This window comes from Schistosoma haematobium, chromosome 4 (genome assembly GCF_000699445.3).
Source record: "Schistosoma haematobium chromosome 4, whole genome shotgun sequence".
Lineage (NCBI taxonomy): Eukaryota > Metazoa > Platyhelminthes > Trematoda > Strigeidida > Schistosomatidae > Schistosoma > Schistosoma haematobium.
Window position 1 is genome coordinate 14,505,029 of NC_067199.1, and position 19,195 is coordinate 14,524,223.

A 19,195-nucleotide genomic window follows, 5' to 3' on the forward strand; every position below is an offset into this window, starting at 1 on the left:
TAAATTTGCATCTGATATGCCCTCATTTTTCTTGTCAGAGAATTTACGAGGACACTCCAAAAAGGTTCACAAGCCGAGAACAAATTACTTGTCAGCTGACTATCGACTTTCCCATCGAATCATCAACGAGTGGAACTCCTTACCTCAGCACGTGATTGAGGCTCCATCCGTCGATTCTTTCAAAAGAGAGTCGGATCAACTGAGAGACCACCACGTCGGACAATGTTCTTGAATTCTTTTGGATAAAATATGCATCGAACGACCTATATACCAAGCTCCACAAGAGCAGGTACATTGGTAAATGCGAATTGAGTTGGTCAGATGCGATAATTTATCTTTCAGATTATTGGTGAACAGTGATCGCCTGGAGAATAATATCCGCAATGTTGCTGCAATGAATGTTCTTTTTAAAAAAATCCGAAATTCTTCTCTTTAAGATATATGCGGCTCTATCACCTTTGAAATCGATGTTCATGTATAAAATTTTCTTTTCTACTGTAATTGTTTGTGGTTTTGACATTTTTGGCTTCATGTTCTTATCGATGAATATAGAAGGATATCCGTTTTTGGTAAGTATCTCTTTTAAAAAGCTCAATTCTTCTTCTACGAACTCGGGGCTACAGATTCTTCGCATTCTTGTGACGAGAGTTATTATTAGGTTTCTTTTTCGGCTGATGGGAACCCAACTGTGGAAATGTGATAGTTGGCTATTCCACATGGGTTTCCTGTAGATAGATCTTTTTAAAGTACCATCTTGTTTTCTCGTCATATCTACATCAAAGAAGTGAATATTTTGTTTGCTTTCAACTTCAAGTGTGAATTTTATTGATGGGTGACAATTATTAAATGTCTCACTTAAGTTACATTTGTTGTCACAAATGATAAAGATATCATCCACATACCTTTTATACAAGTGGAGGTTTTCTATAATTCTTTTGAGTTGGTTGTTTTCCAAACTGGCCATGAAGCAATCTGCCAGTAATGGACCAAGTGGGGATCCCACTGCTATACCATCCTTCTGTCTATGGATTACATCGTTGAATGTGAACTGTACATTGCAAGTGCAACGTAGTAATAGTTCCTTCAAATAAACCTCAGGTATCTCAATGTTTATCTCATTGTTGCTTATGTACTTATAGAGTATCTATAACTGGAGAGAAAATGAAAATGGAGAGCACGGTGAAACAAAAGCAAAATTACGGGAATAGATATGTTGTCATATATGTGCCAATTGTTTTAGACATTTTATTTAAACTAATCAAATCAATCACCCATAATTTAAAAAAGAGAAGTGAATTCTTGCGAGTATTCTCAGTGATAACACTAGTAAAATATTTAATGGCATCATAATTTTACTAATCGTTTGTTATATAGTCATCAGTGTAAATCTTTCCAAGTTAGTGTCAGAGAAGAAATAATATCAGTGTAATGTACAAACAGTGGTAGTGATAGTATTTCATGAACGGATTGAAGAAAATATTCTAGTCCCGAAAATTTAACTGCGAAATAGTTCATAAACAAAGTCGATTAAAGTGAGATTTCACTTTTGATAAACAGTTACGAATGTCATAATATGGTAACGGTTGAACAATACTGCATACAACTACTTTCTTCACTGCATATTGACATCTATGAAGATGAATTGTATCGAAAATTCAGATTTGAAAAGTCCTTTGGACGTTAGGGATTTAATCAATCAACCAATGAGGACCAAGTCAACCAGTCATGTGTTTAAAGATCGAACTAGTACAACATTCATTGCAAAGACACATAGAGAAAACAGAACATTTGAGAAGAACCACTTTCATTCTGACTATAACGAATTGGTAGATACTGTTTTTGTGAACTAGTTCTGAAATGCCTACTTTCATCTGAAGCAATCATCATAATGAACCAAGCTTTTGAAGGATCACAACACCGAATGAACTTACGCAAGAAATGAAATTATTGTATAATTTCACTTAATTTGTACGAGTTGGATTTGTGCATAAGTGTCTTCTATACAAGTCAGATTAAACCTTGAAGTTTACTGACAATTTACAAAGTTGTTCAAGTCAATTCATACTTCACTCTTATTATATGTATGAATGTGAAACAATTATGCTCATAAATTAGGCCTCTTGGTAGCTATCTAGTTGAAATGCAATGCAATACCCATAATAATTGGAACCAGAAATAGAGTATTTGGCATTTTTCTCGATTGTCAACCAGTAGGATCCAACATGTTATTCACCACTCCATTAATAAAATAATCTTTAACGAATACATTACTACAGATAGTTTTGACGTTATCCAAGTCCCGAAGTAATTCAAGAAATTGGTGCTTAGTGATTATTTAACGGACTGTTTTAGAAAGTGTGGGAACGAGACGAAATTCTAGTATATCAACGATACTACAATGAATATCTGTATTGGTACTGAAGGTCTGACACTGTAGTTTAAGTGATGATAACAATTTCGATTTTCGCTTTGACAAATTCTTATATAAATATGAATATCAAAAACAGATAAACAGAATATGAACTGCATATGAACGACAAACTCATTCACAAAATACATGTTTGTATATCCATAATTCATTTAATGAATCCTTATCTAATCTAACCTGATAAATATTACAAATAACAAATATGCTTACATAAAACACATGAAATTAATAATTTGAACAAAATACCACAAAATATGCACTAATGTACGAAAGTGTACAAAATAACACTGAGAAATAGTAAATAATAAAAGTTATTCAGATGAAGTCCTCTGAGTTGAGATCCATTGTTTCCTTCGTTACAATGTGACTGATTCGTGTATGGTCCGATACAAAGCGAGTACATAGTTGCATGTGCAATAAATGTGTTATCCAATGAAGAATGAAATAGTTCACTGTAAGGTCCATTAGCATAAATCGGTACATCCTCAGCACTGTGTGTAGAAAAACTCAGTCTCACTAATGATTCTGCAGTATAGTTGCTTGCAAATCTATCCTCTGTTGCCGGATCCGATCGAGGTGCATCCAATATACCTCTTGGTCCATTGAAATAGGAAGATATGAGATATGATTTATTATCATCTCCCTGTAACACAAAACAAAGCAATATTAGATAACTTCATTTCACCGAGTGTATCAATGTTTCTCATATGGTCTACTTTAATTGTATATCACACACTATTTCAATCCGTAATAATATTATTGATGACAGAGACGTGTAAGTTGGGATATTTTGAAAAATAACTAGGTTGTTCCAAATGACTATAATTTTCCTCAAAATCTTTCAACATTTTGATTTCCCAATGTAAAGAAGAGTAGATATTCAGTGACTATATTAAATGTTTCGAAGAAATGTTACTGTGTGATACAGGGAAAATACTATTAATTTCTGTGATACATCAGAAAATCTACCTTATACTTTTCGAATATAAACCCATTTACAAAGACAAGTGAAAGTCAGGGTGATTGTGACCTCTCATCACCAGCTGACCAGAACTTAGATTTCTCACGTAAACATACAGTATAAATTATAGTCAACACTATAATTGGTGAATTATCATCATATTAATGACATTTAGTTGTTAAACAGTTATTTGTGAAAACACGTATTTACGTCAATTCTGCGTTGGATACATTCAATGAGGTCATTTTGAGCTACAAATTAATGATTTCGAAATCGAGCACTCCGAGACAAATTGATCATGCCATTATGCATAGCATATCCATTTACTGTCTCCAACATTAACTTTCATCAAAATTTAATTAAATTTCATCAAGTACACGATGCCGATACGAACAAGGGTGAATTCGAACAAAATTATTATTATTATTAATTACAATAATAATAATAGTAGTAATAATAATAATAATCGTGTAAAGAAGAAGAATTCCAAATACACATGAGCGATTAGAAATTATGATACCCAGATATATAAGTATGCAATTACGTCATCGCGCTCTCTAAGTAAATAACATTTAACCTACTAAGATGTGTATATATGTTGGTTGTAACTGGTGATTAGTCACACATACTCACACAAGCCTGTAAATGATAAAATAAAGATGTAGGCAAATAGTTACCGACACAAGTGACACTACCTATTAAGTAAGTTATTCAGAGGTCATAATAAACATAAACTCATACAAGCTCAAGTGAAGGTGAGTTCTCTAGAATATAAAGGATTCATTTTATTATGCTTGAATCGTTGTTCTTATTTTACGCGAATTCATTGATTTCACCATTTACATGTATGCACTGGTACCATTAAATCAACAAACTCTCAATTATCACAACTGGTGAGCTGTGCAAATTTTGAATCGGTGTGCCTGAAACTGCACTCAAAGTCAAATGAATGAAGTAGTTTGAGAATTGACCTGTTTTACAAACAATTGAGTTTGTTTTACTGTGCTCTCAGCTTACATGGACTCCACTTTCAACCCATTTCAACTACTTTAAAGAGGCAATCAATGGTAATCTGACCGACTCATTCATCTGCAATCGCATTATTCAATAATCATTCAATCATGTTACATGACGAGAATGTGTTGTCGAATTCCTTGATAAAATATGTCAGCGATAAGGAAGTAGTCAATCTTTTGTTTCCCTCCTGAATATCTGACTAATTCATATTCAGTTAACAACATTTCGATACTCATTAAATCCGTTTTGAGACTGGATTTCATGAGGAATAGATATCAACTGAAGGATCTACACATATATCAAGCATATCAGGCAAACAGAAACTACGTATAGACTCAATCATTGTAAGCATTCTTTGCCCTGATATTTGTTCCGGTGTTATACGCGAGCTTTTAACTTCGATCTTACTGTTGACAAATCTTTCAAACGGATCATGCGATGGGAACATTGTAACTATGGATCCAGTTGCCAATCGTTTTGAGACTTGAAATATTTTGCCAATCATAACTTGAAGTTGCTACATGTTACCTATTGTCATTTCATTGACATCAGTAGGTTCATTTGTTGTCTACTACATACCTCAGATATTGGTAAATTGATGTGTTTCGGTAAGAAACCGTTTCTTGTTTACTCAACTGCTTAAAAATGGAAAAGGATTAACACTTACTTTTGCAGTATTATCCACATCTAGCACACTTGTGTTCCTTGTCGGATAGCCGACCACTCCATATGAATGAGAATGGTCAGCTGTTACTAGCAGTAGTGTTTCCTGTTGATCAACAAGTGACAATGCTTTCTCGACAGCTTTTTCGAGCTCCAAAGTTTCAGTTAATGCATATCTGTAATCAGTATGAATTTGAAAAATTAATCTTATCATCAATCCAATTAAAATGACAAATACATGTGTCGGAAACCTTAATAAACAACAGTACACGTCAAACCTTAGATTAAACAACGAGGAATAGTCGACATCAGTTTAGCTTCATACCAAAGACCAAAAATATCATGACAGTTTCATTAGTTTTAATTGTGGAAGTAGTTGCAATTATAATAATAGTTTCTTACTGGGCTCGATTTTCGTGATTCCCATGATCAATCCTACCTCCTTCCACTAACAAAAGAAATCCTTTAGGATTACGAGAAAGTACTTTGATAGCAGCTTCTGTCATTTCTGCTAAACTTGGTTGGTCTTGGTTTTCCAGTTGATAAGCCAAATGACTCGGAGCAAACAAACCTGAAAATCAATGTGTAATATTATATCTGAATGAAATGCCATAAAATGAGTGATAGTGTCAGTAACTCAACACACATTGGTCCAATCAACACACAGCACATGCAATCGATAATGCTTCAGACAGCCTCATTTTAAACATAAACAAAAACAGAGTTGTTTACTAGCTACTGATTCACAATAACACTATGTAGCCAAACTCACGAATCATAGAACCTACCCAAAACGTAGTCAACCGAAGACCAGTCGGTTCGTTTAAACTCATCGTTTGTATGTAAGAGAACATGCTTGCGATTCATTTCGGTCTGCATATCTTTCCATTCTTGTAGGAGGTTGCGTGAATCAGAGCGTTTCCCTTTCATGGTGAAAGTGGTATTGTCTGACGGACCATAGAATTCGGCTGCCCCTCCTCCCATTATGACGTTGACGTGAGAAGCGTTTGTCAATAGTTGTGCAGCAGCGTCTACGCAGTGGAATCCGCGCTTGTTTGATGGTCTGAATGAGAGGAGAAATAAGCGACAGTGATGATGATGACGATGATGAAGTCAGTCACTTGTGGTAACAGTGAGAATACGAAAATGGAGCTTCAGTGTAGGTAGTCAGAAGATATCAGTGTGAAAGTGAATCGAACTACTATAAATTGTTTTGTGTCAAAATTCTAATGAATACCACATCCATTTCACTACAACGGCTACTATAAGTAACTGTGTATAACTGTCGATATAAGCAGCATATACCACAATTACAGATCAATGTATTTGATCTGATTTTGAGTCACACCATCAAGCACTGGTATTTAACAATGAAAAGTTAGCTACCTCAAGAAGTAGATAAGGCATATGTTTGCTCCTGATTGCTGTTAAACCAGATATAGTAATGAAACTAGACCTACAAAAGTTTACACATTTTGTCAAAACCAAGACCGGTTGTAATTTCTATTCAAACAGTTAGCCGAATAGATAAATTAATGTGGGTAGGCTCTTATATGTATTCGTGAATAAGTTGGCAATTTGTTCACGACACCTTGTCTTATGCTCATATTGCACTGTGTTCGTAAACTAATGCAATTTGTGGATATTGAATATATTATTGTGATTATCACCGGTTGATTTATTTATCCCGAATGTTATGGAATCAATTGTCGCACATTTATACCGTAATCCATCTTGAAATTCTGTATGTAGTTAAATAAACAAGTCAATTATTAAAGATGATTAGTGAATTCATGGTGTTTTATTTCATCCACATGTCACGTGGGTAGAGGCAGCCGATCACATAGATGATAAAGCAATCAACATAGATTCCCTTGACAATTTTGAAGAGGACTTATTATAAACTCATTCATAAAACCCAAGTTCTTACTCTCTATTTTGAACCAAACATTTTTGTGTAGAGATGATAATGGCACTATCATTTTATTGACCGTAACAGGTGAACGGTGGTTTCAAACCTATCTATTCATGACTGTGTGGAGCCCAAATAAGAAAGTCATCATTGGGAAGGTTATTTTATTTAGGATCATAGCAATCTGACATAAAGTAACAATAAAGCAATTGCATGGATAAATGTTTAATAGCTTCCGGATGAATGTGAGATTTCACTTCAAATTTATAATTCCTTTTGAGTGATATGAAACAGATCATTTATGGACACAAACTTAAGTGAACTTTATGATATATAGATACCACTATAGATACTACACTATCATTTTTCTAAGGAAATCTTAATCTCACCAACTTTACATATTTCATTCACAGTGTATTGGGAAAAACCGTTTTATAAAATTAATGCTTCTTAGTTTGTCGTACTCAGACAAAATACGCAAAACACCAACTGTAAACGGAGTTAATTACGATAAAACCTGCACACATAATTTATGTACTTTATCACATTAAAACTATACATAAATGTAAAATCATTGTCGAATATAATTTCCACTTACCCTACTGACTCCCAATCTCGATGTAACATATTGGCATATGCTGCTGCGGGTGTTGCATGAGTAACCCTCGTAGTTGTTACTATTCCAGTGGAAAATCCTGCTTTAGAGGCATACATGAGAGAAGATTTCGCTCTTTCCACTTCTTTCAACTCAGTACATTCACAGCACTTCACTGTTCCCGTGATGCCAACAGTATCATAAGGCCCTTTCACACCTGGAAATAATTTAAAATCAGCAGAATATGCAGAAAAAGTTACACATCAAATAACGACAGAAAACTAAATTGCTATGTGTGCTATTTTGCATACATCTCTTCATAATAAATCCATTCATCTTTGATAGCATAATGATCTGCTCATAGACTAGCATCTTACACTTCCAACTCAAGTTAAATCAACATTCCTTCGACTTATATCAGTGAACTATGAAAACTGTATTTGACACTTAACCTTCTGAAGTATTAATGTGTACACTTCAATACATGTTCTTTGTTTGAAATGAACTTTGATTCGACTCTTCGACCGATTAGAATACATTGTTTAGAGTATTCAGTATTTCAAAAGTTTTCGTCTAGTATATTTTCTATTATTGACAAATATCAAATGGGAAACATTGTGGAAGAAGTATCACTGTCCACTGGTTATTCGCCTTAATTTAGCTCATGAATTCATGATCAAATACGAAGCTTTTAATTTATCACATGGAGAATAACATTATTGAATCACTCAGATGTGAGCTAATGGTTTTCGGTTACTGATTTCAATCAATTTGATGTGATCATTAATACTAGTTGATAACTAATCAATTTTCTACCTGATTGGTTCTATGTGGCTTAACCTCCCATACGAACTCCAACGAAGCTCATGATAAGGTAAACCAAGAAGAGGAGATGAGTTTTTATCTCTACTGCAATCGGCTTTCTCCAGATTATAAAATTGTGGGAAACTCGGATCAGTATAAGTACTCAATGGAGTGCGAATTTCATTAGTGGATATGGGATAATTAAATACTGATCAGAAACATCAAAATCGATCCATACCACACCTACGTGGATTTGAATAACATCTCCCATAAAAGTTAATTAATCTGACTTGTAAGTGGAACTAATTACACATTTATCTATTCTTTAGATTCCGCTTATATTGTACAGATGAATTACAGAATCAATTTGATAAACGAGACTATCTACAGAATAGTAAATCACAAAACATTTCAAGTGTATCTAAATTCATTTGCTTCAAACAAACACATTGTTCTATGATCAACGGAATGTTCCGATTTTTATCTCACAGGACATGTATAGTTAAAATATGGCAATGAAGTAGTAGTTGTCTCATTAAAGAAATTTGTTCACCTTACGACTTACCTGACATAAAAGCAGTTGCCGCAGAACCTGACTCTGTTGTCAGTCTGTCTGAGTTGAATGTACGGACAAGTGATGCAACAGGCCAGTTTTCCCATTCTAGCTGTACATCACCACCTAAGACATCCATCTTCTCCGCTTTCAAATATCTTGCTCCAGTAACGGTGTTCAAGCTCATACCATCACCAATAAATAAGATGATATTTTTTGGTCGTTTAAGTAATAAATAAGTTAATGATTGTTCAAATTTATTAAATCTCTCATCTGCCAACTTCTTCCAAGTTTCTGGATCTGTTACATCCAATAATGACGATTTACACTCAATTTTATACTGTGATAGTATGACTGCTATGAAAAATAACAAGCATTTTGGAACTGTCGATAAGATGGTAGGAAGCATATCTTCGACTTACGAGGTCTACAACTTTTGTCGTTTGATTTGGTTCGTTTAAATACTGTTTCACAAACCGAAACGTTCTAACATTTTGTCATGCACTGATTTCTCATTGGCTCATTTTTGGAATATCTAACAAATATATGTAAATTGTTGATTTCAACCATACACATGGCTCGAATTGCATTAATTATTCGAAATTTTTATAGGTTGGTTTAATTGACGTCGAACTGAACACTATGTTAAATTGTTGATTCTCAGAAATAATTTTATTAATCTACTTATCAGGACTAAGTCAATCGATATTTTTATGCCCTAAATACTGCTTTTGATGCTAATTGTTGCTGGAAATAATGTTTAATGTTAATGAATATTGCAGCAGTGAAAGATCATAAATGCAATTGATTTATTCATATAGTTACCACTAAAAAATTTCATGAAAACTTATAAGGCCAGCTACTAAATCCTCACATATTACAATGATAACTCCTCCTGTATCTCTTCTAAAGTTACTGCCGGTCACAAACCCTAATAAATTTGGAGGGTTTGGTATGGGATCAGCAACCCCATCTCGTGGAAAATGACTTTGCTAAAAATATGCTAAACTGAGAAAACAACTTAAACCATTTAAACTCTGCCCTGGAGGTTAAAGGATCTTCATTCATCTCTTCTTTGCATATTAGACAAATAAACTTTTGACTTATATCGAGTTCCCTAAACAAGTGGTTCACATCTTCAAATTTATCACTTAAGACTATAACATCATCCACGTACCGCTTGTACAGATACGTTTTTTGAGATGAGTGTTGTACAAATTTGTTTAAGACTGTGTATTAAAGTTTATCGAAGTTGTAGCTACACAAAAACTGGAAAGCAATGATAAATAACCTATTCTTACCCGTTACCTACCTTGGTAATACTAATTTATTGTCCAGAGTGGTTTTCACATTGCATACTTTATTAATATCCTTGTTTCCCCCTTACTGTTTGGCTTTTCTAGTTGGGTTTTTTTTATTTTTTCATACTTAATCTCATGACAAATATATGTTTAATCAGATTATTTAGAGTGCACTGCGCAAACATACCGCATAATTCTAAAACCTTCTTCTAATCGTATTATTCAAATTCCGAATCGTCTATGACCAATAGTCCAATATCAGTATCAAGATTAGATACATATTATTGATAATACACAAAATGTGAAAATAAAAATATATATCAAAATCTAACATCTTCAAATATACACCTTATAGTCACACTCACTCCGGAATGACTTTGACATGAATTACCAAGATAATTTATACCAAACCGATAGGGTGAAATTCCACACATAGAGAAGTCAATGATGTGTTCTGTTTCCACTTGTGAGCTACCTAAGGATGGAGCATAAGTTGAAGGAGAGTTGATGTGTTCAAGAATGTTGCATTATTCATCTCTCGGTTGACTGCTGATTTGACGACGCTGATCCCCTTTCCATCGTAAACAAACAGTTTACAAGAAAAAATGTTGATCGGCAGTTAATACAACAATCATAATTGACAAACAAGATAATCTGTATAACAAAAGATGGTTAGATTAGAGATGACAGAAAATGACAAATCTCAAATAACTCATATCATCCATAGATTTGAATGAAACAGCAACAACTGAAATAAACTAATATAAAATTCATTTCGTTATCAGAAGCTTGATTGACCACTAACACATTTGATTCTACGACAAAATGTATTATCCAGACAATAACTTGTGGATGATATTTGGGTTATAATTAAGTGCCTTTCAGTAACTTCAACAACTATAAGAATCAAAATAGAATTTTAAATTAGCGCGGTTAATTTGGATTAGGATTTAGTTTTAAGCGTTGAAGTTAAAAATTGGAGTCAGAGTTTTCATCACGAACGAACATCAGCTATAATATCGAAATTCCGTTTAGCCATATAAATGAATGAATTGTGTGCCAAATCAGTAGTTACTAACTTAGATCTGATTGGTTATTTCCTAAGTTTTGGGCCTCTTATCAGGTCTGTCAAAGCCAACATTCATAGTCAATAAGGAGTGTTATTAAATTTTTTCAACCCGAGGATAGATTGTCCAGTTCGACTCATAGAAACTCACAAGGGATAAATAATAAACTCATCTCTACCTAAAATTTTAAAACATGTTTGGACACAAACTCTCCAACATAATGATCTCACTGGTTTGTATTGCAATATCAGAATCTAAAGACTAGGTTTTTAAGTAAAATGTTGGATTCTATGCTTCTTATTAAAACAATAAAGCCATTAAATGATCCAGTTGATGTATATTGTTGTTTTTGTGTAAGAAAGAAACTCTCAAAATCGTTAATAAAAATGGCTTATGGACATTAAGATGCAACGTCTTACTAAGCTAAAATTACGAAGCTAATTGCAACAGGTAGAAATTGTACATTAAAATAATATACGGATTTGGTATATTCAATTTGCTAGTATTTATAACGTTTGCTATTCTAAAACACACATGGATTTTATGATTAGAATATGACGCAACATAATTCAGTTAAATTTTCATCCTCCTCATCTTCAACTTCTGTATTTATTGGCTTTGGGATCATTTTTAATAAAAAAAGATTCAGACAGTAGTACTGTCAAATCTAGCATATTTGTTATCCGCTTCATATACATTACCAAGTTAAGTAACATTACTTACAAAGCTGGTAAATCACCTGGTTTATATTCACATGAATGAATTAAAAGCTTATGACTTTTTATCATTATACAGGAAATTGAGTGTTTTGAACTTCAAAACACGGTTAATTTATTTTCACCAAACCCTTTCTATGGAATGCTTACATTTGATTATCATCTTAGCATATATTTAATTCCAATCAGTGATAAAGTTATTTTAAACGTAATAATCCAATTTATTGGCTTACAATCATCAATACATTTACCAGCTGATTAATTTATTGTTATACAGTGTTATCATTACCACTCAATATCTTTAGCCTTCTGTAATGAATTCATTTCCGATTAACAAAGAGACTACAAATATTTCTAACATCAACATAAATTTCTAAACACTCGGATTATCTGGTGTACGTTCACAAATAGTTTCAGATGATGAAATGATAAGTAAGCGAGATGTAATCAATATGATTCTCCAAATCTGTTCATTAACAATCTGACTCAGATATTATAACCACTAATAACCTGATAAGACCGTCAAAATGATCCGGAATTCATACGATGGATTACAATGCGAGGTCGTGCATGGGGGACAGCTGACAGATGCATTCCAAGTGAGGATTGGAGTCAGACAAGGCTGCTTACTCCTCCCCTTCTCCTTCTTCTAGTGTTTGACTGGATTATAAAGACGTCCACATCTGACGGGAAGCATGGTATACTACGGACGGTTTGGACTTCACAAATGACCTCAACCCTCCATATCACACACAACAACAAATACAGGTCAAGACAACCAGTGTAACAACAGCCTCTGTCTGAAGCAGTATGCTTCAACATACACAAGGGAAAATCCAAGATCCTAAAATATAACATAGAGAATAGCGAACCAATCACTGTCGATCGATAAGCTCTGGACGATGTGTAAACTTTCACGTGCCTGGTCAGCATGATCGATGAAGAATGAGGATCTGATGAAGACATAGAGGCCAGTGTTGGAAAAGTAAGGACAGCATTCCTACAGTTGAAGAATATATAGAACTCAAAACCACAGTCTTTCAACCAATATCAAACTCAGAATCATCAATATGAACTTCAAGTAGTTGTACTATACGGATGTGAAAATTTGAGAACTTCTACCACAACTATCATAAATAAAGTACAAGTATTATTAAATAATTGTCCACATTAGATACTAGATATCCGTTGGCCGAATTCGATCATCAACAGCCTACTGTGGGAGAGAACAATCCAACTTCCAACTGAAGAAAAAATTAGAAGATGACGGTCTAAGTTGTGGGTGGGAAATATGTTGTGGAAATCATCAAACTACATCATGAGGTGTGTGCTAACCTGGAATCCTGTGAAGAAACAGAAAAGATGAATGGTGAAGTACACAAAGTGTCGGGAATAGGAAACAGACATAATGGAATTACTAGTATAGGGGTTGTGGAGATTATTAGGTTTTTGATTGAGATCATGAACCGATTGATTTAGACCATCACAATTGAAAACCTGGAACCACTGGACAGCCATTTCGTCCTATTATGGGACTCCTCAGCAGTGCGCATCCACGACCTCGCGAGCGGGATTCGAACCCGGGGCCTACGGTCTCGCGCGCAAACGCTTAACCAACTAGACCACTGAGTGGAAACAACTGGGAGGTATTGTCCAGGACAGAGTTTGATAGAGAATGCTGGTGGACATCCAATGCTACTCCATGTGGCGTAAAAGGCATGAGCAAGTAAGTAAGCAAATCAGTACTTAGCCAATATGTCAAAAAGCGACATTAAATTTCAAATTCTAACTTCTACTAATCTTTCATCAATATGAAAATAAAATACTAAATTAATGTTAATTAGTTGTACATAATCACCTCATTAATTCAAAATATATGTTTGTATATCCATAAATCATTTAATGAATCCTTATCTAATCTAACCTGATAAATATTACAAATAACAAATATGCTTACATAAAACACATGAAATTAATAATTTGAACAAAATACCACAAAATATGCACTAATGTATGAAAGTGTACAAAATAACACTGAGAAATAGTAAATAATAAAAGTTATTCAGATGAAGTCCTCTGAGTTGAGATCCATTGTTTCCTTCGTTACAATGTGACTGATTCGTGTATGGTCCGATACAAAGCGAGTACATAGTTGCATGTGCAATAAATGTGTTATCCAATGAAGAATGAAATAGTTCACTGTAAGGTCCATTAGCATAAATCGGTACATCCTCAGCACTGTGTGTAGAAAAACTCAGTCTCACTAATGATTCTGCAGTATAGTTGCTTGCAAATCTATCCTCTGTTGCCGGATCCGATCGAGGTGCATCCAATATACCTCTTGGTCCATTGAAATAGGAAGATATGAGATATGATTTATTATCATCTCCCTGTAACACAAAACAAAGCAATATTAGATAACTTCATTTCACCGAGTGTATCAATGTTTCTCATATGGTCTACTTTAATTGTATATCACACACTATTTCAATCCGTAATAATATTATTGATGACAGAGACGTGTAAGTTGGGATATTTTGAAAAATAACTAGGTTGTTCCAAATGACTATAATTTTCCTCAAAATCTTTCAACATTTTGATTTCCCAATGTAAAGAAGAGTAGATATTCAGTGACTATATTAAATATTTCGAAGAAACGTTACTGTGTGATACAGGGAAAATACCATTCATTTCTGTGATACATCAGAAAATCTACTTTATACTTTTCGAATATAAACCCATTTACAAAGACAAGTGAAAGTCAGGGTGATTGTGACCTCTCATCACCAGCTGACCAGAACTTAGATTTCTCACGTAAACATACAGTATAAATTATAGTCAACACTATAATTGGTGAATTATCATCATATTAATGACATTTAGTTGTTAAACAGTTATTTGTGAAAACACGTATTTACGTCAATTCTCCGTTGGATACATTCAATGAGGTCATTTTGAGCTACAAATTAATGATTTCGAAATCGAGCACTCCGAGACAAATTGATCATGCCATTATGCATAGCATATCCATTTACTGTCTCCAACATTAACTTTCATCAAAATTTAATTAAATTTCATCAAGTACACGATGCCGATACGAACAAGGGTGAATTCGAACAAAATTATTATTATTATTAATTACAATAATAATAATAGTAGTAATAATAATAATAATCGTGTAAAGAAGAAGAATTCCAAATACACATGAGCGATTAGAAATTATGATACCCAGATATATAAGTATGCAATTACGTCATCGCGCTCTCTAAGTAAATAACATTTAACCTACTAAGATGTGTATATATGTTGGTTGTAACTGGTGATTAGTCACACATACTCACACAAGCCTGTAAATGATAAAATAAAGATGTAGGCAAATAGTTACCGACACAAGTGACACTACCTATTAAGTAAGTTATTCAGAGGTCATAATAAACATAAACTCATACAAGCTCAAGTGAAGGTGAGTTCTCTAGAATATAAAGGATTCATTTTATTATGCTTGAATCGTTGTTCTTATTTTACGCGAATTCATTGATTTCACCATTTACATGTATGCACTGGTACCATTAAATCAACAAACTCTCAATTATCACAACTGGTGAGCTGTGCAAATTTTGAATCGGTGTGCCTGAAACTGCACTCAAAGTCAAATGAATGAAGTAGTTTGAGAATTGACCTGTTTTACAAACAATTGAGTTTGTTTTACTGTGCTCTCAGCTTACATGGACTCCACTTTCAACCCATTTCAACTACTTTAAAGAGGCAATCAATGGTAATCTGACCGACTCATTCATCTGCAATCGCATTATTCAATAATCATTCAATCATGTTACATGACGAGAATGTGTTGTCGAATTCCTTGATAAAATATGTCAGCGATAAGGAAGTAGTCAATCTTTTGTTTCCCTCCTGAATATCTGACTAATTCATATTCAGTTAACAACATTTCGATACTCATTAAATCCGTTTTGAGACTGGATTTCATGAGGAATAGATATCAACTGAAGGATCTACACATATATCAAGCATATCAGGCAAACAGAAACTACGTATAGACTCAATCATTGTAAGCATTCTTTGCCCTGATATTTGTTCCGGTGTTATACGCGAGCTTTTAACTTCGATCTTACTGTTGACAAATCTTTCAAACGGATCATGCGATTTCGATATTAATCCCCAGTATTTTAACGAAATTGAGATTGATTGTGTGTTTGGTTATATTCCTCTCAGAATACATTGAATGTCCTGTGTTGAATCTGTATTTATGTGACAATAATATATACATTCAGGAGTCAGGATGGGAACTTTGAAACTATGGATCCAGTTGCCAATCGTTTTGAGACTTGAAATATTTTACCAATCATAACTTGAATTTGCTACATGTAACCTATTCTCATTCGTGCAACTAGTTCCCTTTATGAATTTAAATAGAGCAAGAACAAACATTGATGGAGAATAGTATTAATTCATAATATTTCGAGGTTTTTCGTCAGCTGCTTACAACCACTTTCAAAGCGGAATTTATTCTGTGATTGATTAATGATTTTACAGTGGAAAAGAAAACCTGCTTCCTATACTTGTGCTTCAAAGGAGATGAAGTCACCGGAATTGTCAATCACAGAATAAATTCCGCTTTGAAAGTGGCCTACTCGGCAGCCAAACTGAGGACGTTATGGGAAACGAACTGCTCACTGAAACAAACTAAAATCGACAAGTCCTCTTTCCTTAGTAGCTCCAACTGCATTTACCAATTCACATGCACGTGCCATAGCACATACATTGGAAGAACAGAGAGAAGAGTACATGTTCGCATTTCTGAGCATGTTCCGAAGAACTTGAAACTGCGTGGGACTAAGGCTTTCAACAGTGCAATAGCTCGGCATTCACTTGACACCGGGAATGCCGTCGACATTCTGCATGCTTTTAAAATTATCAATAGACAAGTACGACCACTCTCCGTTTTGCTGAAGCCATTGCGATCGAAAAACTTAAACCGGACTTATGCATTCAAAAAGATACTTTAATAAACTTATCATTACCCTGGTAACCCTTTTGTGTGTGTGTTTTGGTTATTTCGGTTATTTTATTCATTGATTTATTTGAAAATATTTATACTCCTCCCCTATTACCTAATTCTTAAACCAAAATTTTTATTCACATATTTCCACCCCCTGATCCTCTTAAATTATCTTAACTTTTCAAATTCTATTTAATTATTATTACGTAACCTATCTTATCATTATTCAATTCCATTAATCGCTAAAATTATCACACAATTTATGAACTTCACTAAACTATTACACCACCCACCCTTAATTAACTCCTTTTTTTAACCTCTGATCTGTTCTAGCATATATATATATATATATATATATATATATATATATATATATATATATATATATATATATATAGTTATTATTGTAATCCAGTTATTTACACTCATCTATGTCAATTGTTTTCACACTATCTCAATGTAAAAATTCTATCACAATTTTGGTTTGTAATCAGCCGATGAGAAACCTCAAAATATTATGAATTCATACTATTCTGCATCAATGTTTGTTCTTGCTCTATTCTCATTCGATTTCGGATAGTTAATGTGAACCACAAATGTTGACATTTTGTACTAGCTAAATAAAATTTATCATCATTGTCGCCAATCTAACTATCTCGATCCATCCCTTTAACTCCTATCTATAATAATATCTGAAATTAATTACTGATTTTTGCATTTCACTGATTCATTATGTAAGCAGGCCTAATATTGGACAGACCACAGTGAACCAACGTGCCCCACGGTTACCCTCAAAAGTTTTAAATAATAAACCTGTAAGACGTAACTTTTCTCAACACTTTCCCATTGGGTAAGATGGGTTACTAGGTTACTCACCATCAGCCCAACCCCAACTAGCAGGTGCTTGCCTTAACTGTCCGCCCAGTCAAGTTCAACAAATTAATCCACTTTATCAAAATAATGATTTTTTGACCTTCAGAAATCCCTGGTCCCGCTAGCACTACAGTATGTTCAAAGGATAACCCATACGATCAGTCAAACATAAGAAACCACAGTCTATGCAAATCCAAAATACACAACGTCAATATGTTTTTTTACAATCCATACTCCCTTTTTAAATTTAATACTTATCAATGCATGTTCACTTCTGAACAAAATTTCAGCCTTGAGAATATTAGCTTTTCTACCCAAGCCTTCTTTCATACTTATCACTGAAACATGGTGCACTCAAGCAGGATCTGATTCAGAATTAAATATCCAGAACTATCGACTCTATCGCTGTGACAGAGAAACTAAGCGAGGAGGTGGTTGTATTATATATGCTTTGGATACCCTAACAACTAATAAAGTTGAAGATAGTGTCCTGAATAGTTTACCAGAATCGGTCTGGATATCAGTCAACACCCTGAATCATAGTCTACTGCTTGGATGTATATACAGAGCTCCTGATAATTCGAATAATGGGAATGATATTATTATCAATGCATTCACACATGCATCTTCTCTAAACTTTAATGCTAAGGCTATCACTGGGGATTTCAATTATCCTGGGATTAACTGCCGTACCGGTAGTTGTCAGTCATGTAATGATGAGTTCTCGGCAGCTATTAACGTGCACTGCTGGTCACAGTGGGTTCGTACCCCAACTAGAGGCGATAGTATACTCGATCTAACATTTAGTAGAGATGCTATCCCACTATCTATAAAAGTATATGATGAATTTGAAAGCAGTGACCATAAGATAGTAGTTTGCGCTCTCCTTATCTATCCCTCTTATAACCGACCCATTCAAAACACCTGTCAATATAGTGACTATAAGCATGCTGACTGGGACCTCCTGCATTCACTGATTAAACTTTCAGACTGGGATAACCTTTTTTCATGTAATAGTCTCATGGATGCTATCGACGAATTCTATCTGATAGTTAACTCTTGTTTAGATTCCTGTGTACCTCTTAAAACGTACAGGTTTAGTAAACCTTGCGAATTATATATACCAGCTAAATATCGTAATAAACAAAGACGCCTACAGAATCGTTATTTTAAGTTAAACGACTTCACAGCAGTTGCACAAATAACAATAATTTTTAATCAAATTAAAGAGAAACATAGGTTAAAAGCCATTAATGAGGAGATACTAGCACTTAATACTAACTCA

The 19,195-nt window shown here is 34.0% G+C and overlaps 1 protein-coding gene across 4 annotated transcripts; it reads right to left on the reverse strand.

The window, feature by feature from the left end:
• Window positions 1–1,744: 1,744 nt before the first annotated feature.
• On the reverse strand, window positions 1,745–16,284 carry MS3_00007475 (uncharacterized protein). Of its 4 annotated transcripts, XM_051215748.1 has the most exons (10): window positions 16,151–16,284; window positions 14,051–14,407; window positions 13,063–13,135; window positions 10,600–10,709; window positions 8,946–9,273; window positions 7,580–7,793; window positions 5,858–6,132; window positions 5,472–5,640; window positions 5,074–5,245; window positions 1,745–3,071 (listed from the first exon to the last, which is right to left on the reverse strand). In XM_051215748.1, exons 1-10 carry the CDS (start codon window positions 16,175–16,177, stop codon window positions 2,688–2,690), a joined length of 2,109 nt encoding a protein of 702 aa, XP_051066284.1. In that variant the 5' UTR covers window positions 16,178–16,284; the 3' UTR covers window positions 1,745–2,687. The 4 variants fall into 4 exon arrangements, with proteins under 4 accessions (XP_051066284.1, XP_051066282.1, XP_051066283.1 ...); XM_051215749.1 differs by lacking the exons at window positions 8,946–9,273; window positions 10,600–10,709; window positions 13,063–13,135; window positions 14,051–14,407; window positions 16,151–16,284 and adding an exon at window positions 8,628–8,869 and having other exon boundaries at window positions 1,745–5,245; XM_051215751.1 differs by lacking the exons at window positions 5,472–5,640; window positions 10,600–10,709; window positions 13,063–13,135; window positions 14,051–14,407; window positions 16,151–16,284 and having other exon boundaries at window positions 2,561–3,071; window positions 8,946–9,364.
• Window positions 16,285–19,195: the final 2,911 nt, after the last annotated feature.